Here is a 24,127-nt window from a genome sequence, read left to right as displayed (position 1 = left end):
CCCGGAAGAAACTGAACCAAATCTACTCCATGGTTCAAGCCGCCAGCCAGCAATCCAAATATAAGGGCATCTTCTCCGCATCTTCTAGTCCCGCCATCCGAGGAACATGGAAAAGTGTCTTGTGATCAGTTGCTGCCACCCCTTTTTTTTTTTTTAAGCTGGGCGTCTATTCTCTAGCAACAACCCGAGTGCGCGCTGTTCTCCTTTGGGACAGAGGAGGTGGACGGCAGAGAATTAAGGCTGGGAAGCTGTGCAAAACGTGGCAGCATCAACAGCATCTGGGGAACTGTTCACGTGCCTAAGGCAGGAGAGAAGCCCATGCGATGACTTCAGAATTTATTTCGGAGCTGGGGGAAACCACTGTGGCTGCTTTTAGGGGAAATCCCGGTAAAAGAGGAGGAGAGCAAGATACCTGCCTCCCTGGTGTTCGAGGCTCATTTTCCCTTCTCAGGAAGCCACTGTTAGCTGCGTGGGCGCGGCCCGGCGCAGCGCACCTGCCACCTTTCAAGCAAGTTCCCATCCAGAGGTTAGATAGTGAAGGAACCGCAGGCGTGATTTCGCCCGGGACCCGATTATCATTCCGGGGAGCGGAGGATCCTTCTTTTAGCAAATCTCTGATAAGATCGGTGCGCTCGCCTACTGTTCTAGGTCCCTCTCGGGGAAGGTTTATTCATGTAGGGTTAAAGACACACAAAGATCAGAATTAGAGAATGTGCGGGAAGGGGGACAAAATCGGCCTCGGGGTAAAATGAGAAAAGGCAACTCTTGAGGGCGTCGCTTCTCTCTTGAGCACGAGGCGCCCCGGTCTGACTTTGCTGCCCTTCGCCTGGCAACCTGGAGGAAAAGATCACGATTCCTTTTGGGAAGGGAAGGGAATGATTTCCCAAGAGGACCGACCGGTCCGCCCTCGACGAAGGTGCCTCAGGCCAATGAGGATGCTCAAGCGATGCTCTTTGGAATGACGCAGTCCGCCCGCAAGGCAGTCCTCGCTCTTCGAGTAACTCCCGTGAACCGGCGTGTGGTTTCTCTCGAAACACGCGGGTGATCGCGTTGCCGATCCACCATTCTCTGCACTTTGAGTGGTAAATCGGTTTCCCCGGATACCGTGGGATTCCAATGGCAATCCTATGTTTAACAGAAACGAAAAGACACCTCGTTGAATTTGGTTAGGATCTGCTTCCGAGCAGCTGTGTGCACGGCAGCAGTACAGCTGCTGAACAGAAGGAATCGTGTGGCAATAAAAGCCAGATGAGGCTTATTTCTCAGCACGCCTGCATAAACTTATAAATACCTTCATTTTCTTTTTAAGCAATCATCAATCACATCTTTATTCCATTTTTAAAAGCGGCTCATATTCACTGCTAAATTATTAAATAATTCAAATTATTATTTAATCAGCTTGGATTTCCCTTTAGCAAGACGTGCAAAAGAAAGGAGCCTTTCCGTAAAGTTATATTCCCAGAAAAGCAACCCTCTTCTTCTTTCCCCGTGGTTTAGGCGCCCCTCCCTTCTTAATCCGGCGACTTTCCATCCCAGGCAAGAAAAAGGGCTGCTGGAGCTTTAAGAGCCGCTTCCCTCCCCCCCCACCCCTGGTCCTCCTAACAATGGTCTCAACCGAGCTCTGCTTCCCAAAGCAAAAATTGTAATATGCCATTTTTTTCTCATGGACGTTTCCCCTTTGCTGCTGCCAACCAAGTGACAGGAGAAAATGCTGAGGTGCCGCCAAGCTGCTCCTGCTGCCGGCCGAAGGGGGCTGGGTGGGCTTCCGGCGTCTTCTCGGAGCAGGAGTGGCGGTGTCTGCAGTAGCCTTGCGAGGGAGGCGAGTTGAACGGCGCCCGGTTGAGGGTGAATGAGCGCTCATCGGAGGCAAAGAGGGGAAGACCGAAGCGGCCGTTGGCCCCGATTCCCTGAAGACCCGGGAAGAAGAACGAGCATTAGGTATTGTAACTTGCCCTGCCGACGGCACAGCCCTCCGCGGCCAAAGCCGGTGGGCAAATCCAAACGTCGCCGCTTGTGCCAGCATTATTTCGCGGGAGGGAGATCTTGCACAGGGTCTTTGGGTGGGGGAGGCTTGAGAACGGGGTTGTGCTATATGTAAAACCAACTTAGTTAAGGTTTTTGCCCCTTCTTTGGGTGATGGGTTGGGTTTCTGGATGCTGAAAAAAGAAAATGCCAGAAGGGAGACTCGGTTCTTTATACCAAGAGCTGCTGCTCCTAATTTGGGATGGAGAAGAGAGTGAAACTGCTTCCCACCCACGCACCCCCCCCCCCTTTTTTTTTTTAATTTAAAGGTGATCTCACAGCTCAACTGAAAGCTAGTGGAAGGGAAGGAGTTAACTAGGAGGAGGAATAGGCATGCAGTGCGAGTCAGACAATGGCACAGATTCTCCTTAGGGTGGTGTTGCTATTCCTGGGTGAAGTGAGGTGCAGCTGCCAGCATCTCCCACACAGGAGGGGCGCCTTTGTAAAAGATGGACTGGTAGCTTCAGGGGCATCACCCCAGGAGCTGCTTAGTGGTTTTAAGTAGGAGTGGCTGGAATGAAGTACAAGAAGGTAGTATGGGATGGGTCTAACAGCTGATGTCACAGCTGGCACAGATCAGGCCATAAAAGGGGTGGTGATGACAAGGATGTTGCCAAGGTGTGTAATTACGTTTTCTTTCCTAGGAATACAGAAGTAAACACTTTATAGATTTGAGGATTGAAAAATGGAAGAAAAATTCACTATTAGTGGTACAAGTACAAATACTATGTGTACACACACAGTATATATATTCTCTCTCTTTCCACACACACACACACACACACACACACACACACACACACACACGAGTTTTGAAGGTGAACTATGTTTGAACTGTTGTCTAATAAGGACTTCTTTTGGTTGTGCTCTCCTATGGTTCTTCCCAGCTCCTCCGTACAATAAAGAATTCTGATGAGCAAATGGAGAATCAATGCAAGAAATCTGTGGAGAAAATTGGTATTAATTTGGAAGAACTGAACTAATTAATATTCAGATTTGGGAGTTTGATTTGAAGTGTCTAATGTCAAGCGTTCAAGAGAATCTGATGATTCTCATGAAACATGAGTACTATACAGATAGTCCTCAACTTACAGCAGTTCATTTAGTGACCATTCAAAATTACAACGGCACTGAAAAAGTGACTTGTGACCGTTTTTCACACTTATAATTCTTGTAGCATCCCCACAATCGTGATTAAGATTCAGATGCTTGGGAACTGACTCATGATTGTTGCCGTGTCCCAAGGTCACGTGATTCCCTTTTGCAACCTTTTGACAAGCAAAGTCAATGGAGATGTTGGATTCACTTACCAACCATGTAACTAAATTTATCAATGGTAGTGATTCGCTTAACAACTGTGGCAAGAAAGATTGTCAAACGGGGCAAAACTCATGCGGGGCAATGTCTCACTTAACAACAGAAATGCTGGGCTCAATTGTGGTCATAAGTTGAGGACTACCTGTAGAGGTTAGCTAAGGTTTTTCTCTCTTTCCAGGCTCAAACTGAATACAAGTTGATTTAGATTTAATAAAATGTGCAATTCAAGGTGATGTTCATTTAGAAATTTAAAAAAAAATTAGTGGGATCAAAGGGTTTTGGAATTATTTATTTATTTATTAAATTTGCATCCCACTGCAATCTAATGAGACTCTTGGCAGCTTACCAAAAGAATAATACTGTACAAGGAATAGAACAGAACAGAACAGAACAGAACAGAACAACAGAACAGAATAGAAATGCATGGAGCACTCTAGTGAGAGACAAGGAGTAAAGATGACACAAGCTAGAGCTGCTATTAGAGCCTACCATTGATGGTGGTAAGGGTAGCAAAATGTAATTATTTTTCCACCCTTAATGCATTTGCTAATAGTCACTCAGCAGCCCTGATTCAGATGACTCCTTAGCGAGGGTAATACTGAAGTTCACCTATAAGGTTACTGCGAGAAATATGCTGTGTATCTGGCAGACAATGTCACTTGCATTTGTTCTATATAACACATCAGGCTTAAAATAGAATTGATGTTGGTGGCAATGGGTGCACTATCTGGGAGGAGTTTGAGCCCCTGGAACCAGAGGAAATGGATAGGACCCTCCAAGCTGCTTTTTCGGCCATTTGTATGTTTAAATCCATGAGTCTCTTGGCTTAACAAAGCTGCAGAGGAGAGATTGGGTCTGGGCAGCATTTCACACCTCTGATTCTACCTTGTCTTAAAGAAATTATGGTGCATCCTGCCTAAAAGGACCATTGTTTGACCTAACTAGTCTAGATAGTTTTTGTTCAGTCTCCAACCTTCCCTTTCTAGAGACGTTCATGGAGAGAGTGGTAGCATGGCAACTGAGAGGATCCTGGATGAGGCAGATTATCTAGGCTTCTTTCAATTGGCGTTCAAACCAGCATTTGAGGCTGAGATGGCCTTGATCGTCCTCATGAACAACCTCTGACAGCTGTGCATCCATCATGGCTCTTCTTGACCTCAGCAGCATTCAGTACCATTGATCATGGTATACTTCAGGGCTGTCTTTGTGAATTGGGAGTGGGTTAGCACTGTACTGTGCTAGTTTCCTCCTCACTGTGTGGACAGTTCAGCTAGTGTTGTTGGGAGAGGGGAGATTAAGTGTGTGGTTCCTAGTTTGTGGGGTGTCTCAGAATTAGTTCTTCTCTTTTAACCTTTACATGAAGTTGCTGGTTGAGGTTATCCATCAATTTCAGGTGAGATATCAATACACAGGACTTCCAGGTTTCTATCTCTATGCTAGGGTCTCTGGGTGATGCCATGATGTTCCATCTCAGTATCTTGAGGCTGTTAAAGTATGCATGGAGCAAAACAGGCTCCTACTCAACCTTGGCAAAACTCAGTGGCTGTGGTATTTGGAGACAAGAGTCTTCCATTCTTCGTTCTGGATGGGGTGGCATTGTCCCAGACAGACCCAATGCACAATCTGGGGGGAGTCTTTCTAGACTCATGACTCATAGGTGAACAAACTGATTTGTTGCTAATCAGGCCTATAGATGAGAATTTTCTCAACTAATAGTTTATACATGCTTGGGATTAGACAAAGACCAACAGAATTCAAAGGAGGTTGTAACTGCATAGAGATTAATCTAGGCTGTTCCCTACTTTAGCTCTGCCCCCAGGTTCTGCCACTGCTTCTATGGCTCCTGCTTGATGAACAAGCGGTAGCTGTGACTAGGAGAGGTTTTACACTCCTTTGGGTGATGTGCCAGTTGAACCAATCCCTGGACCAGGAGAGCCTGCTCACCATCAGTTGTGCCCTTGTAACCTCTCACTTAGATTACTGTTGTGTACTCCACATAGGGCTGCCCCTGAAATGCATTTGTAAACTCCAAGTGGTGCAGAATGCACCTGCTCAAGTGGTAAATGGTGTTAGATTTACGGCACATATAACACAACTATTATCAGTGCTGCATTAGCCACTGATATGCTTCTGGGTGCAATTCAAGGTGTTGATTTTAATCTTTAACAGCCTACATGGCTTGGGACCAGGTTACCTTAGAAACTGTCCTTTTCTAAAAGTCTCTACCAGTCTAATTAGATCTAGTAGATTAGCTATGCTGCAGAGTCTGTCAGCCGGAAAGTGTCAACTGGCAGGATCAGGCCTTTGCCATGATAGTCCCTGCTCTGTGGAACATTCTCCCTTTGAAGATTAGAATGGCCATCAAACCTAGGCTGTGCACCCAAGTCTGGGACTCTGAAAGTGTTAAGAATCTCATTTCTTGGCTTTACTCTTAATTGGTTAATTATCTCAGCTACCGTTTATATTTATTTTGGATTTTTAATTGTTTTAATGTTTTAATTGCTTTCATATTTTTCAAATCATAAGGTTCCCAGAGTTGAGATAGGCAGTTATAGCAATTAAAAAAATAAATAATGCTGTAAAAAGACATAGAATGCACACTGTTCATTTGGTTTCTTAAGGTAACCATGCACAACACAAGTTGTTCTGTGTTTATTTAGATTTTTACCATTGCAAAACAAGTCACTTAAAAGTTTGCTACAATAAATTAATGTTACTGCTTAAACTGTGCACTAAAAATAATTTTCATGAAGTTAGATTTTTATAATTTTATCAAACTGTATTTTGATACAACAAGTATTTGGTATTCTGTATCCTTGAACAGAGCATATATTTGTAGAAAGAAAGTGTTACACTCAATCCTTAGCGCTTCCATTTTAAAGAAAATACAGGGTTGCTGGGCTGAGAGATGTTGTCCCTTCAATGACTACTGGAGTATGTGATTGGACTACATCGGGGTGTCAAACTCGCATTGTCGTATCAGATGACGTATTGTGACTTTTCCCCCCTTCTTTAAACTGGGGTGGGCGTGGCCAGTGCAAGATGCATCCAACCTGTGGGCTGCGAGTTTGACACTCCTGGACTACATAGACAGCAGAGCTTCATTATGTTGGGAATTTTATTCAAGAAACATTATCAGTAAGAAAAAAAAATCAAAAGTGCAAGACTTTTCACCAGGGTTATAGCAAAATATGAATTCTCTTTCTGGGGTATTGCATGTTGTACTTCTCCTTTGCAACCCTCCCTTATAAAAAAACCCAAAATAATATCTGACAGATGCAAGGAATTCAGGACTGAGCATGAGAGAGAGTTCTACTGATGTTTCTGAATTCATTTTTATTCTACCCCAAACCCTCCTTCAGTGTCACTCAAGATGTAACATATACTTGTTTGTGTGCTCACAACTCATAACTGTTCATTTAACAATGGTCCAGTTATAATAGCCTTATGATCTGTTTTCACACATATAACTATCACAAACCATCACATCACACCTGTGGTTATGTGATTTTAATCAGACACTAGACAATCAGCTCCATTTATGACCAAATGCAACATCCTACAGTTATGTGATTATAATATTGCTGGTTTCCACTAGTTTTGCATAACATGCCTGTGATTCATCGTCAAAATGGTCATAAAAACAGATCCAGTTGGACTATCCCAATTTGCAACTGAAATTCTGGTCCCAGTTGTGATTGTAAGTTGAGGACTACCTGTTCTGGACACACTGTAATGCTGGTTTTCTGTAATATCAGTATCATATCAATCAGTAAGGAGCTCACAGCATACCGCTGGCCCTGGCACTCTTCCTATGCTTTAATGAGCTATCAATTGGGTTTATTGATTTGTCTACTGTTGCTCATGGAAATGCTGGTCTTAGGAAAGTCAGCTATTTCCAGGGGTGGGATTCTACCAGTTTGTACCTATTCACTAGAACCGGTTGTTAACATTCTAAGCAGTTCGGAGAACCGGTTGCTAGAAGAAATTACTGGCCTCATCCTGTAAGGAAGGAGGAAGGAAACATTCTGGTGTTGCTTACAGAAACTGCCTCTCTGTTAACCCTTATTACGTTCTTGGCAGGACTAGACTTCCTTTCTCAGGAATTTCTCTGGAGTTTCCCCCCCCACCCCTTTGCTGGTACTTTGCTTGTGTGGAGTGACCATTCAAAGTTACAATGACACTGAAAAAAGTGACTTATGATCTTTTTTCACACTTACGACTGTTGCAGCATCCCCACAGTCATGAGAGGCCAGGCGAGGAGATGCGTGCCTCGATGTGAGTGATATTGAGTTGGCCACGCCCAGTCAAAAACATGACCATCAAGCCATACCCACTGACTTAGCCACGCCCACATAACATTTTGTTTAAAAATGTGAATTCTACCCCTGGCTATTTCCATATCAAACTAAAGGAATAAAACTGAGCTATCAGTTGGGATGAAACTCATATCAATAGGGCTTCCTCCTGGTTCATCCCACATCCCTCCTATGATCTGTAAGCCAGGATCTTTTTAAAAAAAAATCTTCCCAAGGAAATACCAGTCTTCCAAAAAAATCAATATTTCTTTATCAAAAGAAAATCCAACCACCTGACAGGTCAGTGAGATTTGGGGGGGGACACATAACGGTCAGGAAGTTGTGTCAATGTCTCTGTCAGCTCACTCCCATTCCAGCCGATTCTTTTCTACCATATTGATTGGCAGCTGGGATATTTCTGTAGTACTGACAGTGAAATTCTGTGTGACCTTTCTATAAAATAGAAAGACCTGGGTTTTTTCAGGTAACTTGAATGATGGTAGAGAGCCTCATTAGTTGGGGTCTCTTCCACATATTATGGAAAGTTATTGGTGGGTTTTGGGGGGTGGGTTTTTTGTTGTTTGTTTGTTTTTTGAGTCAGGTGCTGCTGAGTGGGATGGAAAATCAGCTTAGAAATGCACCAATTATTGCCTTAAAACTCTGCGTTAACTTTCTCAGGAGAGCATTATTAGCTAACATTGCTAATAAGACACATTAAGCATCAGACATGGAGCAAGACAATTTATATAAGCATACTTTTCTGCTAATTCAAGCATAGAAGAAGTTTATATTATTTATTTATATCCCAGCTTTATTAGTATTTTTGAACATAAAATACTTTGCCAAGGCACTTGGTGGTTGTTTTTGTATTAAATATTTTTGTATTAAAAAAACAAGTGATAGGATTAAACTGATTTTATATGGGGAACTGCAGAGCCCTGTACTCCATTAGCTCTGGACAAAACTGTTTTTAAAAGCCACATCCTTCAGGCTTGTAATTTTTAATGAGAGTGTACTAATCAATTATCTCATATAAATGTGAGTGTGCTAATCTCATAAAAAAGGAAACTTTGTATCCATTGATCACATTTTAATAAGAGGTTATTACTGGGGAGGAATAATATTACAGTCAGATCTCTATATCTGAGTGATCTCTATTCATGAATCATGTTTTTGCAGTAGTAGCTCTAAAATTTATCCCAAAAACCCTGCTGCTTGTTGCATTCATCACGAGTGAGGGCAGGACATGTGCATCTTCAATATTCCAGTGAGGGTCATCCGAATGGGATGTTTTGTGACTTTTGTGTTTCTATATGTCTGCATTAGGTTTGACTTTAAGACATTCATTTAACATTTTAGACATACATAGGAAATATCTGGGAGATGTTTGAGAGAGAGTACAAGTTTTCATGATTTTCACATTTTCACAGAAAGTGTTGACAAATAACTTTTGTGATCATGGAGTCCTTAATGCAGGAGTCTCAAACTCCAGGCCCATGGGCTAGATTTGGCCCACGGGGTGTTTAAATCTGGCCCGCAGGGCTGCCCTGAAAACAATGAAGGACCGGTGGTGCCTCTGCCCGTGAAAACAGAGCCTGGCTTTCCGCAACCTTCTGCCTTCTGCCAGTAAAAACAGAGCTCCATTTTCAACTGCAACGGCCTCCTGAAACCCTCTGCCAGCAAAAATGGCAGCCCTCCCAAGCTTCATTTTCACTGGAAAAGCACTCAGGCCACCACAGGCACCCCCAACATGAGTGATGTTGAGCTGGCCATGCCCAACCCAGCCCCCACCGAGGTCAAACACAACCCTGGTGTGGCCCTCAATTAAATTGAGTTTGACACCCCTGCCTTAATGCATAGAAGAAAAGAAGTATATGTCAGATAAATATTATTTTCCTTGTCTATATTTCTAAAAGTTGATCCACTCGTTGAAAAATAGATTATAATGATGGTATCCCAAATGGGGTACCTTTGTCTTGACACCTATCAAATTATCTTTTATAAAATCTTTATTTGGTATATTCAGATGGGCGTTGTTAAGATGTGAATACCTTATAAAATTCCATTTCTCATGATCATATAGCAAAAATGATCATTATAATATATTGCAATTTTTAAAAAAGTTCCAGGATGCCTATGGTTTTTAAAAATGTCTTTGATCTTCTTAACTGTTATGAGATATACCATATTTCTGACTTAGTTCATTTTTAAACGTGTCTTTAAAATGATGAATAAAATGCCCTGGGAAAATGCTTTGGAAGGAATGTGTGTATCTGTGTGTGAGAGTGATGTGTGTAGTAACAATAAATAAATAAAATTAACCATCAGCTTTTCCATTTGTTAGGGTGAAAGTAACCATCAATAAAAAAATCAATTAAGACAATAACTTTACTAAGTCAACTCAAGTTTATAAAATGATGTATCAAATTGCACACACACATACCAATATCATGTGCAGATAGTCTTCGACTTACTTCCAAAATTTTTGTTGCTAAGTGGGACAATTAAGTGAATCTTGCCCCATTTTACATCCTTTCTTGCCACAGTAGTTAAGTGAATCACTACATTTGTTAAGTTAGTAAGATGGTTGTTAAGTGAATATGGCTTTCCCATTGTCAAAAGGTCACAAAAGGTGATCACCTGACCATGGGACGCTGCAATTGTCATAAATATAAGTCAATTGCCAAGTGTCTGAATTATGATCACATGATCATTCACATTTGATCCTAATGCTGCAATGGTCATGTGAAAAGCAATCATAAGTCATAATTTTTTTCAATGCCTTTGTAACCTCAAAACAGTCCCTAAATGAACTATTGTAAGTCAAGGCAACCTGTACCTGTTTTTGAGTTTTCAAAAACTTAGTATTGGACCAAATGATTGCACCAGTGATCATGATCATAGGAAGCAAAAAGAGAAAAAAATGTCTAAGCTGCATCTATATTGCTTCATAAGCTTTATTTGGTGCAGAGCTTGTTGGTATGAAAAACTAAGGAAATTGTTAGTTCTCTATTTTTGAAAGTACCAGCTGTAAAGCTAAATCTGTTTCTGTCCTCGGGCAAAACAAGCATACCAAGGTTAAAGCTGGATAATATAATATTACAGTAAAATGATTTTTACTGATTTGCAGATTTTTTTAAAAAAGTTCACAGTGGTCTTTATTTTTAAATAGTGAAATAAATTTTAAAAACTACACCATCAAAAGAAAATAGACATTATCAGACAGTGAGTAAAAGATTAGGCATAATATAGTGAATTAAAGTAAATGTGATAAAAGAATATAGTAATTAAGAGAGAAAAAAAACTCTACAGCTAAATGCAGTTAAGTCAATGCAGTTAAGTCAGTGTGTTAAAACTACACCTAGCAACATACTGTGTCATCTGTTCATTTTTAGAACACAGAGATTTTTCAAAAAATGATAATAAACTGATATCCTGGATTGATTCCTTAAAAGTTTCTTTCCAATTTTATAAAATTATCCTCTTTATTGTGCCCCAGGATCGGTAGACTAAAACTCTTCATTGGATGGTAAACATCATGTTTTAAGTTCAGCATCACATTGAGAAACTTAACTATAATATTACTGATGTACATAATAATTTGAAATCAAACCAAAACTATACTTGTATAAGATCAAATCATATTCTTTTTCTTTTTTAATGACCTCATAATCCCTTATGGGCTGGAGTCAGGGCAACTGAATGGGGCTGAGTGTTTCCTGGCCAGATGCCCTTCCTGTCACCGATGAGGAGATTTTGTAGCTGATATATTCTCATTTTGCCCAGAGAGAGAAATATCTGCCACTACCTAGGGTCAAACTCACAGCCTTCCTTAAATTTTTTAATATGTCAGCAAATCTAATATCCATTCTTTTTTTACATTTTCTGGGGCTATAATAAGCATTAAAGAATATTTTCTGATGAGTTAATTTTGTCTTTAAAACCCAAGAAGTATTTTTTATGTTTCTTAACAGCTGGACACATTTATTCTCCAAAATTGGCCCATCCAATTCTTCGTACTAAAATTCAGATATATAACTTGCATTTGCTTTCTTATTCTTTCTAATTGAATTGTTGATTTATGATCAATTGGTGCATCTTTTAAGGATCTTTTATCCCTTTTTCATCTAAGGTATCTGGAAAGAGTTTTAGATTCCTACTCACTTTGGGTACAACAGACCATAAACATTTATAAGAATCTGAAAGCCAAGCAACTTATAACATGAATCATCCCTGTTTCAGAACTTGTTAAAACTATTCTTCGAATGAGTTTTGATATCAATTTTGCCAAGCTTCACAGCACAGCTTGGCAGTAAATCTCACTTTTCCAAACATTTAACTCCTGATTCAGATATAGGTAATCCTCGGCCACAACATCATTAGATTAAACTCTAACGAGAAGGGAGGGGAAGGAGGAGAGAGAAGTGAGGAAAGGTAGGTAAAAGAGAAAAAAAAGACTTCCGACTCTCTGTTGCAGAATAGGCCATTAAAATCAAATCACAGCTTTTTGTTTTTCCATAATAAGTCATTTCTATAAAGATCTATCAATCTATAAAACCCAAAGTCAAAGTTACATTCTTTTCCACACCAAGCACAAAATTCAGAAGGAGTTTCCATGTGGAAACGAAAGTACTTATGTTTGTTCTTTAATCAGAGTAGTCAGTTTTGCCATTTCAGCCAACTCCATCTTTGTATGAGCAAAATGTCTTTCCATTTTTGTGTATACAATAGTCTTGCTGTTGTCAACATATATAGCAACAAAGTTCCATTTTTTTCTCCAGTTCTTTTTCCATTAGTTTCAAAAGGAAAAGTTCTGGTTTCATTTCTATCTCCATTTTCAGAATTTTCTGTATTAGCGTGAATCATACTCCAAAATATTTTTGCTTTATCACATGAACACCATAAATGATAAAAAGTCCTTTATTTATATACTTCCAACATTCATTTATCATACCTTTATACGTATTAGATAGCTTATCTGGTGTTAAATACCAATGATACATCATCTTATAAAAATTATCTTTTAAATTGTAATTTAGTGTAAATTTTAAAGTCTTTTTCCACATATTTTCCCATTGTTCAAGCATCACCTTATATCCAAAATTCCTTGCCCACTGGATCATGCATTTCATTTTCTATGTTCAGTTTCAATAACATTTTATAAATTTTAGGAATAATATGTTCATCATTGCCACATATTAAAAATTCATTTCATTTTTAAGGAAATCAAATCCATAGCACTTTTTATCCAATTTAAACCTTTCTTTGAGTTGCTGATAGGAGTTTTCTAGGGAAAACTGTAGCCATATTATACGGATTTATGGTTTGTTCTCTGAAATGCAAAGAAGAGGGCAATTTTATGCATTTCTGTTTAAATGCATAACGATTAAAGGCATTGAGTTTAAATAGTGGGCATTACCCTATTTCTAAATTATCTGAAGGTTTGATGGCCTTTGGTAATTAGACACGTCTATGTTATGGTTCTTTCTAACTTGGCAACTGTTGGGCTTTCACCTTGTCAGATTCAGTTCTTAACAGATTCTCTGTACATAAAACTGAATTCTTCTGTGTTTTGTTTAGAAGAGCCAGCTGCCAGTTTGTCTAGGCAGATTAGGAATAGATTGACAGTTATTTTGCTTTGGGTATTTACCTCCTCCAATTCTTTGCAACTCAAAGGATCATGATCCACAGTTTGAGAATCCACTCAGCAAAGGATGTACAATATTTCAAACCAAAAATTATGGTTTGAAGAACTTCAGTTGTTTTTGACATGGCTGTTTACAGAGAGGGACAGATACTTTGCTTCTTGTTGATTATATAATTAGTTTCATTTCTGAGTCCCACTCATGTTTACATACATTTTAGTTATTTTAATAATGATCGCTAAGATTAAATATAGTGACTATTTTCATTTAATTAATCTGCATAACCAATATAGAATATATGATATTATTAAGAAGAATCTAACTAGATAATTAACATCTTTTTGGTTATCCTATTGATGTATTCTCATAGTGTTCCTTCCTTGTTTATTTTATGATTCTATTATTTTACTTGTTTACATTCCTTTCATTTTGCTTCCTTTTCATTATTGGAGGCTGCCTAAAATAGTCCCATGAGATAGGTAGTAAATAAATTTAACAAATAATTAAATAAAATAAATAAATTAGCTTTCTTGGGAAATTTTCCTAGCTGAAGGGTTATCCTGTGTCATAGGCAACTGTCCTGAAGAAAAGCTTGATTTTCTTTAGCTAAAGTTGACAATAGATTCTTTTGTATAGAGGTCCTAAGCAGAGTTGTTCATGATAGCACAAAATATATACAAAAATAATAAGTGGAGGAAGATCATTTAAACAAAAACCACCTTAAGTAAACAAACAAACTGCCATGTTTTCAAAATACACTGTATTCGGTGCTAGTTGAGACTTAAGCATTGAACTGCCAGGAGAGAGAGAAGGGGCGGGGGGCATAGGGGTATCATGGCATTATAATACATTTTTAAAATAGCTGCTTGGCAGCTTTTGGCCTAATAGTCAAAAACAAAATAATATGAGGCAACTGAATAATATGGGACCAATCTCAATCTCTCTCCCCCCACCCTCCTCTCTCTACTTTGTCTCTCCTCCTCTCTGTCATAAATAAAAACCTTTGGCTACCTTTTACTGAAAGTTTTCTTCTTTCCTCTCTCTCTTTATTTTAAGAAATGATGTGCGAAGTGATGCCTACAATAAACGAGGACACCCCAATGAGTCAAAGGGGGTCCCAGAGCAGCGGATCGGACTCCGATTCTCATTTTGAACAGCTAATGGTGAATATGCTGGATGAAAGAGATCGTCTTCTAGACACTCTTCGGGAGACCCAAGAAAGTTTATCTCTGGCACAGCAACGACTTCAAGATGTGATTTACGATAGAGATTCTCTTCAACGACAACTGAATTCTGCACTGCCCCAGGTATGTATATTCATTTTCCATAATCTTAATTTATAACCATTATTTCCTCTTCCTTTAATCTTATGCTTGCACACGCATATACATGCTCACACACATACAGATTTCTTAGCAATTAGAAGTACAGCGCTACATATATCTAATCCATTTTGCAAAAGAGGAGGCTACCTTAATGATTCAAAGAGAGATGCCTCATTCATACTAAAGTGTGTTGTGAAGTAGGTATGTTTTGCATGCTCCAAGTGGATACTCTTACTCATTTTAGTAAGAAGATGGCTTGATGGATGAGATTAAGCTGAAACTTGGATTCTTCTGCACCTCCAGGATTATTAGGTTCACCTTTAAAACCAAACTCCACCCCCTCATTTTTAGTTTTGTTAACCACTAAGTTATTCTTTGAAGTAGAGTGATGGTGCATAAATCTATCCAATAAATTAATATGCATTTACAAGGGACAGGAAGGTAAAGCAAAAAGTATAAAGTTTGATTTACCATGGAAGGGCACCTAATTAGCACAATTATGAGGGAAATACCAGAAGTAGTTAGAGCCATTCTGTCATGTTTTACAAACTACAGTATACGTGAGCAATCTGATCTATATTTGCCAATCAACAAGATGATGGCTCAGGTGCCATACCACATATAATCTGACTGGACTGATAGCTGAATCTGCATTTATTACTGAACATGGAACAGCAGCAGTATAACTACATGAGAAAGCTGCAGGCAAGGCATGTTATACAACTTTCTTCTTCACTAACTTGCAGCCATCTTTCAGAAACAACTGCCTGAGATAAATATTTCATTTTACTACTGCAGTAGGACCGGCCCTATGTGTGATGACCTTGTTTGTATGTGCATTTTATCTCAGTCATGCCTTGGCAATGCTAGTCTTTTTCTTGGTTCCACAATGTTGTCCTGATATTATCCCCAGATTATGTCAGAAACAGTTTTAATTCATCATCAGACATACCAGTTTTATTCCAATATTTTACTCCCTAAATCAACACTAATTCATGTCAGCTTCAAGGAGTATAAAGTCTGCAAGTTTCAAACATTTATACTTCAAGGAGTATAAAAGTTGTCAGTTTCAATCACTCCCCCACTTGCCCCTCTGTGTCAGAGGACACCAAATTGGCAAGCTGTAATTAAAATGGTGGTATAATAATACTTAGAAGCAGAGATATTTCAGTAAAATTCCTTTGAACCCAAACAGACATATTTGTAGAGATAATTTTTATGCTGCATTTGCACAGGAAGAATGACTTGAAAATGTGATGATGTACGTCACAGTATTGTAAAATGGTCACATCCTTCTTCATTGATTTATTTATTCAATTTCTATAGCTGCCCAACTCAACCAAGTGACTCTTTATAGCCTTTGTCATTCAATTTCAATTTATTTAAAAATAGAAGCAGATTTCTTAGCATGTGCAGATTAGAGTCTTTCTTGTGCTCTATATAGCAGCCTTAAAAAGTCATAACAAAATAATAAGACAAGTGTTTCTGTAAATATTAAGATGATTGTGTGACATTTGATAGTATTCTCAATTTTCTCTTAAGGCGGGTGTCAGTAACCAGTGGCTCCAGAGCCGCAAGCGGCTCTTTGACTCCTCTCCTGCAGCTCCCTGCTGACCCGGTTGTGCAACCTGCTCTGCCCCGAGACACTGGCCCACTCAGTCATGTGACCTACTCTCCACCCCGAGAAGGCGCAAGCCTCCACAGAGCAGCACAGCTGAACTGCCCCTAGCGTTTTCTCTGCACTGCCCATGATTGACTTTTTGTGCTTCTGCATCCTTTGTGGGCAGCTCAGTACCAGGCACAGTCCCCTTTGTGTTGGCTCAGGAAGGAGGGGAATGAGGAGGAGCAGCCGCCACCACCACCAGATGCAGAGAGGGAAGAGCTCTGGCACTTCTGCACGGCGCAGCTGGCTATCCACCTGAGCATTTAGTGGCAGCAGTGGGAGGAGGAGTCACCATCATGATCTTGGCCCAGGAGGATATCTCTCTTATGTGCGTGAGCACGCGTGAGAGAGATGAGAGAGAGAGAAAAGGGAGGGGAAAAAAAGAGAGAGAAACGAGAGAGAGTTGGAGCGTGAGAATGAGAGAGAGAAAAAAGAGAGGAAAACAAATGAGAGAGAAGGGGGGAGAGAGAGGGAGAGAAAAAAGAGAAAACATGAAAAGGAGAGGGAAAAATGGGAGAGAAAAGGGTAGAAAAAGAAGAAGAAAGAAATGAGAAAATAGAGGGAGAGAATGAGAGAGAGGAAAAGAAACAAATGAGAGAGAGAAGGGGGAGAAGGAGGGAGAGGGAGGGAGAAATGAGAGAGCTGGAAGGAGAGAAAGAGAGGGGAAAGAGGGAAACAAATGAGGGAGAAGGGAAACCTGGGTAGGCGTGGCTGGGGAGGTCATGTAACTGGACAGGAGTGATGTTGAGTTGGCCACGCCCACCCAGGTTTTGTGTCTCCCAGTGTTTTCTGTTGGAAACTGGTTCAAATGGCCCTTTGAGTGTTTAAGTTTGCAGACTCCTGTCCTAAGAGTTAAAAAAAAATCCTATTAATTTAATCCTGCAATTTTAAAAGTAAAAACAGTCTTCCATTTATAGATAGTTGGTTTGAAGGAAAATAAATTAGGAAGACTATGAAGAAAGCTAGAGAAAACTTTCTTGCCAATGAGATTCTGTTAGATACCTAATGAAGGAAATTCTACAGGATGGGATATTTGGAATAAAAGCCAGGAAACTGGCAGATGACTTACAGCATGGCTGTAAGTTATGTTATCTTTAATGAGTTGGCACAAAGTTTTCTCTCCCTCCTCCCCAAATATTCTATGTATTTATTTTTTAAAAACAGCAAAAAGGGAATATATAGTAAAATAGGAAATAATATTGTTTCATGTTCATATAGCACTATTCAGTATCTTATGTATGCAATCTCAATAGGTACTCAGTACTCAGCTACTCCGTAGGAAAGCTACCAACATCTAGATGATACTAGGTGGATAGCCCTTTAGCTCTGTTCATTGATCACCTGACATGTATATCCCACCATAATGGCCTTTACCTTTTAGGATCAAAATTCTGCATTAGAGTGGTGTGGTACTTACAATTGTGGATTTTATTGGAATTTGAAATTAAACCAGCCTAATTTGCACTCTCTACCCTAAATACAAATTGGAAGATAGTTTACCTTTTTATATAACTCTTGTACTTATGAAAAATGCATGGTATGTGCTAAATGGTATAAAATATACCTTTAAAGAGCTTTTGAAAATAGTCTGATGTTAATTGTTCAAGAGCAAGAGGATTGCCTATTTCTGATATAAAAGATCACCCTAACCCTAATCCTTAGCCTTTGTTACCTGTATTTTTGTCTCACAATGAGTGTTGTATTCTTGTCTTACTACTGTTGTGAAGTGCAACTGTTAACGGGACTGCTTAAAGAGTTAGTGGTGGCTTTGTTAGTTGCTATGAAATAAATTATAGAGCTGTTTCCAAGTGATTGATTTAAACTGGCACCATGAATGCTAGGTGGTGCTTTGAGAGAATACTTTAGGTTCAGTCTTCGCTTGTTTGAATCAGCATTGATTACTGGCAATTGCCTGGGCAAGTCCCTGCCATTTTCTTGATAAGATTTCAGAAGTAGTTGGCAATTGCTTCCTTCATAGGGCTGAGAAAGAGTGACTGGCCCAGGGTTACCCAGTTGGCTTTGTGCCTATGGCAGATCTATAACTCATGGTCTCCCAATTACTAGCCTGATATCTTAACTACTACAGCAAACTAGCTGCCTACTTGGTTCAGTCATAGACTCAGTTAAGAGTAGGGCCAGAACTCTCTTAGATCAGTGCTAATTACTAAAGACTTTATAAGAGCAGATAACCTTTCTGATGCAGTCAGAACTTGTCTGGAGTACTGTAATATACTGTATATTGGGCTACTTTGGAAAAGCATTATGAAGCAACATCTAGTACAAAGTGCGGTAGTCTAGGCAATAATGACAGTTTCTTTTATAGTCAGACGAACCCATTGTCTTGGGTACTGCATTGGTTGCCAGTTGGCTTCTAGGTGCAATTAAAAGCACTGATGGTTTTCTTTGAAGCCTTACATGGCTCCATATCTGGTTTTTCTCTTCTCAAGGCTAATTCTATCTAGGTCTTATCTCTTTGAGAATGTCATATGACAGGACCTAGAAGTGGATATTTCCAACTGCTGCTCCTATGCTTTTGGAGTTATTTCACTCTCTTCGTGCTTGGGTTTTAGAAGACCAATTAATACCTTGCTTTTCCATCTAGTCCAAGAGAAAAGGATGTTAAGAAATTGGGTTGCATTGATAGAAACCTTATGTGGTCTGGTTTTTTTTTTGTCCCATTAAATGTTGTTGGAATTTTTAATTACTCTTTAGGGGGGTGAGTGGGTGTTTCTGAGCACTTTTAACAATGTTTTTTTTTTATTGTTAGCTCCTCAGTTTTCAGGAATGGATGCTATTGACATATTGCAAAAAATAAATATATGAAAAAATTACTGCAGAAACTAAAAATGTTTCTTACATACTTCTCTGGAAGTACAATAAAGAATGATGTTGTGGCAAGCATATAAGAATTAGTAAGAATTAGTAAGGAGAAAGGAGAGGCAAACTGGATGAAAAACAACACTGTTACCATGAAGGAGTGACCTAACATAGCAATGAGCAATAATAAGTAGGTTAGCAAAACAAGTTGAGATCAAGTAGCAGCTGCATCTAGCTTTTCCCGGAAAGATATTTGTTCTTGAAATGTTTGTTCATCCACACACTTGTTAACTAGCAGCTGAAGCAAACCATAGAATTAGACTTATAATTCTACCAAAAATTACTCAAATGGATGCGCACTAGGGTTCATATAATGGATTAAGCAAACAATTAAATTAAACTTTAATTGAGTTGATCTTGATTCATGCAGGTTCATTTCTAGTTTATTTTAAAAAGTCTTACATAATAAAAATAGTATTTTTATCAGGGCAACCTGGTCTACCCAAATATGGGATATAGCATACTGTTTCTGCTTTTGCCTTTCAGCCCCAGTCCAGGAGCCTTCTCAGGCAGTCGCTTTCATGACAAACTATTCTTTTGTGTTAAAGTTATATTTACCGACAAAGAAATAAAAGGAGACAAATATAAATCTATTTCAAGCTATTTAGCTCTTGTCAGCTAGCCATATCCTTCTAGGATTTTAATCTGGGTTCTGGTGCATATCTATTGAGAATTTGAAGTAATGGTTTTTTAAAATATGAATGTTATTGTATGCCATATACAGGAAGTCCTAACTTAGCAACCATTTGTTTAGCCACCATTTGATGTTAGCTGTTCTGTATGGACATTAGCATGCTTGTAATCCTGCAATCCTGATTGGACAAAGCGCACAGCAACCGGATTGGTCGAGCGTGCAGCACCGATTGGCCGTTCGGAATCGACCGCGATTGGCCGAGCCGATCGCGGGTGATTCGAACGGCTGTCATTAGCCGCGGCGCCCGGCACCAGTTCAATATAAGCCACCACATACCCAGCCGGCGCCAGATTTTAAAACCTAAATAAAAAGAGCTAAAACCAGTCACTGCCTCGCGTCTTTTGTGATCGTATCGGCCGATACGACACTGGCGACGAGGATGGGATCCTAAAGAAAGACCCACACCGCACGTGGCACGTGGAACAGCAACAGGCAACATGGCCAGCGGCACCGCGCCACCCGCACCCTTCAACCAAGCTGCTGAGGACTGGGAATTCTACATCGATAGATTCCTCATGTTCTTGGAGAGCAGCAATCTCAAAGACGCAAATGGGCAGAGAAAAAGGGCCGTGTTCCTGACCCACTGCGGGCCCGCAGTGTTTAAGATGGCGAAGGCCCTCACCAAACCCCTCGACGTAAAAGCAATGGACTGGGCCGACCTCGAACCCCTGCTGTGAAGCCACTACGCACCCGCCGTGCCCACCCTCATCCACCGACATGATTTCTACCGGCGGGATCAAAAAGAGGGCGAGAGCATCAGCGACTTCATGGCTGATCTACGGGACCTCGGGGGCCTGTGCGAGTTCACCGATCTCTACGAAGCCCTGCGAGACCACGTCATCCTCAGCCTCAAAGACCCCGTCCTGCAGAGCCTGCTCATGGTGAGGGGCGACATATCCCTCACCGACGCCCTCGCCGAGGCCACCGCAGCGGAGGCGACCAGGAGATCAGCGGCCCGGATGCGGCAAGCAAGCACCATGGACCGCCCAGCCATGGCCGAGAGGACCCCGACCCCCAAGAGGCAGTCCGAGACCAACCGCCGAACAACCACCTCCACACACCACGGCAACCTCGATTCCCCCACCGACTCCAAGGACGACGAGGAAGACATCCACCGGCTACAGACGGAACGCGACCGGCGCGAGCAGCGGAGCCGCAAATCGAGGTTCCAGTGTGCTGGGTGCGGCAGCGATCACCCACGGTCAGAATGCCGGTTTTTCGACGCGATATGCCGACACTGCGACAAACGGGGCCACATCGCCAAGGTGTGCTGTTTTAAAAGGAACTACAGCCCACGGTGCCGAGACAGCAGCCCGCGGAGATGAGATGGCACCCCCCTGAGGAACCGAGACTGAAACACCAAGAGCCGATGGAGCCGGGAAGGGAGAAACAGGCATTTCAACGAGGCCAGGCAACGTGAAGAAACCCACCAGACGGTTGTCATCAGCCATTCATCCAACTGGGATGGCTGAAAAGTCCATGTGGAGGTGGCCATTGAGGACCGCCCATGCAAAATGGAAGTGGACTCCGGGTCCTACCTATCCATGGTCGCATGGCAGGAAATCAAACGTTTGGTGCCAACCATACATCGGCGAGAACTGGAAAGCCAGAAACTCATCCTCAAGGACTACCAGGGGAACCGCATCCCCGTGGTAGGAATTGGACACTTCAAAATCATGTTCAAGGGGCGCACTGAGATACTCCCCCTGACCGTCATCGAGAAGGACCGCCCCAGCCTTTTGGGACTACAATGGTTCACGCCGTTGGGAATAGAGGTGACCGGCACCAACCACGTCGCCGAGGCGGACTGGGAGGAGCAGCTCGTGCGGGACTTCCAAGAGGTCTTCGATGGCAGCCTAGGCAAGTACCGAGGGGCCCCGATAACCTTCAGCCTAGATCCCGCCATCGCCCCAATCCGCCTCAAACCCCGGTGAGTACCCTTTGCACTCAGGCCCAAAATCAACGAGCAATTAAATAAGCTCATCGAACAGGGAGTACTCGAGCCAACAGACCATGCCAGGTGGGAGACCCCTATAGTCACCCCAGTAAAACCAGATGGATCAGTGAGAATTTGCGGTGACTATAAGGCCAACCTCAATCGCGCGCTGCAACAAAGCGCCTACCCCGTCCCGGTAGTGCAGCATCTCCTACACTCATTGGGGGGGGGGCAAGATTTTCACCAAACTTGACCTGGCACAAGCTTATCAGCAACTGCCGGTTGACGACGAAACCGCAGAAGCGCAGACCATAGTCACCCACCGCAGGGCTTTCCACTGCAAGAGGCTCCAATTTGGAGTCAGCGTAGCCCCAGGGGTCTTCCAAAGTTTAATGGAGAGGCTCCTCCAGGGCATCAAAGAGGTAGTGCCCTATTTTGATGACGTGCTGGTATCAGCGGCCGACCAAAAACAACTGGAAAGCCGTCTGAGGGATGTGCTGCAAAGATTCAAAGACGCAGGGCTAAAAGTCAAGAAAGAAAAATGCCAGCTGCGCACAGAAAGAGTCGAATTCCTAGGGTACCTCCTAGACCAGCACGGGATCCACCCAACAGAGAAAAAAATCAGAGCCATCAAGGAAGCCCCCAGGCCAAGAAATAAAACCGAATTGCAGGCGTTTCTGGGGTTGATTAACTTCTATAATGTTTTCCTGCCCCAAAAGGCAACCGTGACGGAACCGTTGCATAGGCTGCTCGACAAGACAGCCACCTGGAGCTGGGGAAGACGAGAGGAAGACGCATTCAACAGAACAAAAGACCTGCTCACATCGGACGCTGTTCTCATCCAATACAGCGAGACACTACCCCTAACCATAACGTGTGACGCGTCCCCTTTCGGCGTCGGGGCCGTCCTCAGCCACACCCTCGCCGATGGAAAAGAAGCACCCATTGCTTTCTTTTCAAGGACTCTCTCAAAACCGGAAAGGAATTACAGCCAGCTAGACAAAGAGGCCCTGGCAATCATTGCAGCCATAAAGAAGTTCCACGAGTACCTTTACGGCAGGACCTTTTCCATCATCACAGACCACAAAGCGCTGCTCGGAATCCTGGCGGGGGACAGGGCCACCCCGAACATCCTATCCCCGAGGATGACGAGGTGGTCCGAATTCCTCACCACCTACAATTACCGGCTGGACCATCGCCCCGGTAAGTCAATCCCGCATGCAGATGCATTAAGCCGCACACCGCTACCTGACCTGGATGCTGACCCAGCACCCACCATGTCCACCCTGAGCATAGAGACTTTACCCAATCTCCCCCTAACCGCGTCAGACATTGCCCTGGCAACAAATAAAGACAAACGTCTGGTGCGGGTTGTAAGATTGGTGGAGAAAGGGTGGCCGGAAAAAGACGATGATGAACAATTCAGAACCTTCCGGAGCTGCCAAACAGAACTCTTCACACAAAAGGGTTGTTTACTGTGGGGGGACAGAGTCATAATCCCGGAAAAACTACAGAAAAGAGTCTTGGACATGCTGCACGAAGGGCACCCTGGCATTGTTAGAACAAAAGCCCTGGCCAGAAGTCACGCCTGGTGGCCAGGGATGGACAAAGAAATTGAAGCCTGGGTGGCGTCGTGCAAGCAATGCCAAGAATCCAGACCGAGCCCTCCCGCTGCCCCAGTCCTAGAATGGGAAACCCCCAGAGGGCCATGGTCCCGGATCCACATAGATTTCGTGGGACCCACCAAAGGACACACATTCCTGGTGACGGTAGACGCTTACTCCAACTGGCTGGAGGTAAGCAACATGAGAACAACCACCACAGAAGCCGTCATCAAAGAACTCAGCAAACTATTCGCAACCCACGGACTCCCGGATGTCATCGTATCGGACAACGGCCCCCAGTTCACCGCACTACCCTTCGAAAGATTCCTAGCAGAACGGGGGATTCGGCACGCGTTGACAGCACCGGCTCACCCGGCGGCAAACGGAAGGGCAGAAAAAATGGTCCAGTTCACGAAAAAGACAATTCAAAAAATCGAAACCGGGGAAATACAGGACAAAATCAACAGGATGTTATTCATACAACACATAACCCCAAACACAACAACGAACAAGAGCCCAGCAGAGCTGCTGATGGGAAGAAAGCTGCTATCACCACTCGACCGCCTGCACCCCACATACAACCCAGAGAAACCCTCTGACTCCACCAGCAAGCACCGGACGTTCTCACCAGGAGACGCGGTCTATGCGAAAAACTTCACAGGGGACCCACTCTGGATACCGGCAACGATAACCCAGGTAATGGGTCCCCGCTCGTACCAACTACTAACAAACGACGGGCGAGCATG

General features: G+C 42.2%; 1 protein-coding gene across 4 annotated transcripts in view; it reads left to right on the top strand.

The window, feature by feature from the left end:
• Positions 1-242: 242 nt before the first annotated feature.
• The window catches only part of PPFIA2 (PPFI scaffold protein A2), a 194,048-nt gene continuing 170,163 nt past the window's right edge, over positions 243-24,127 (top strand). For 2 of the 4 annotated variants that reach the window (XM_087934513.1, XM_087934512.1), the window contains exons 1-2: positions 245-1,938; positions 14,339-14,589. In XM_087934513.1, coding sequence (XP_087790639.1) covers positions 14,341-14,589 — 249 coding nt within the window. In that variant the 5' untranslated portion in view covers positions 245-1,938; positions 14,339-14,340. Of the gene's footprint in view, positions 1,939-14,338; positions 14,590-24,127 lie in introns of all 4 variants that reach the window. The other 2 variants (XM_087934511.1, XM_087934508.1) reach the window with 2 other exon arrangements.

This window comes from Pseudonaja textilis, chromosome 5, assembly GCF_049901715.1.
Source record: "Pseudonaja textilis isolate UNSWEBS1 chromosome 5, rPseTex1.2, whole genome shotgun sequence".
Taxonomy (NCBI): domain Eukaryota; kingdom Metazoa; phylum Chordata; class Lepidosauria; order Squamata; family Elapidae; genus Pseudonaja; species Pseudonaja textilis.
Note: the sequence above shows the minus strand (reverse complement) of the source record. Positions and strands in the feature narration are given on the sequence as shown.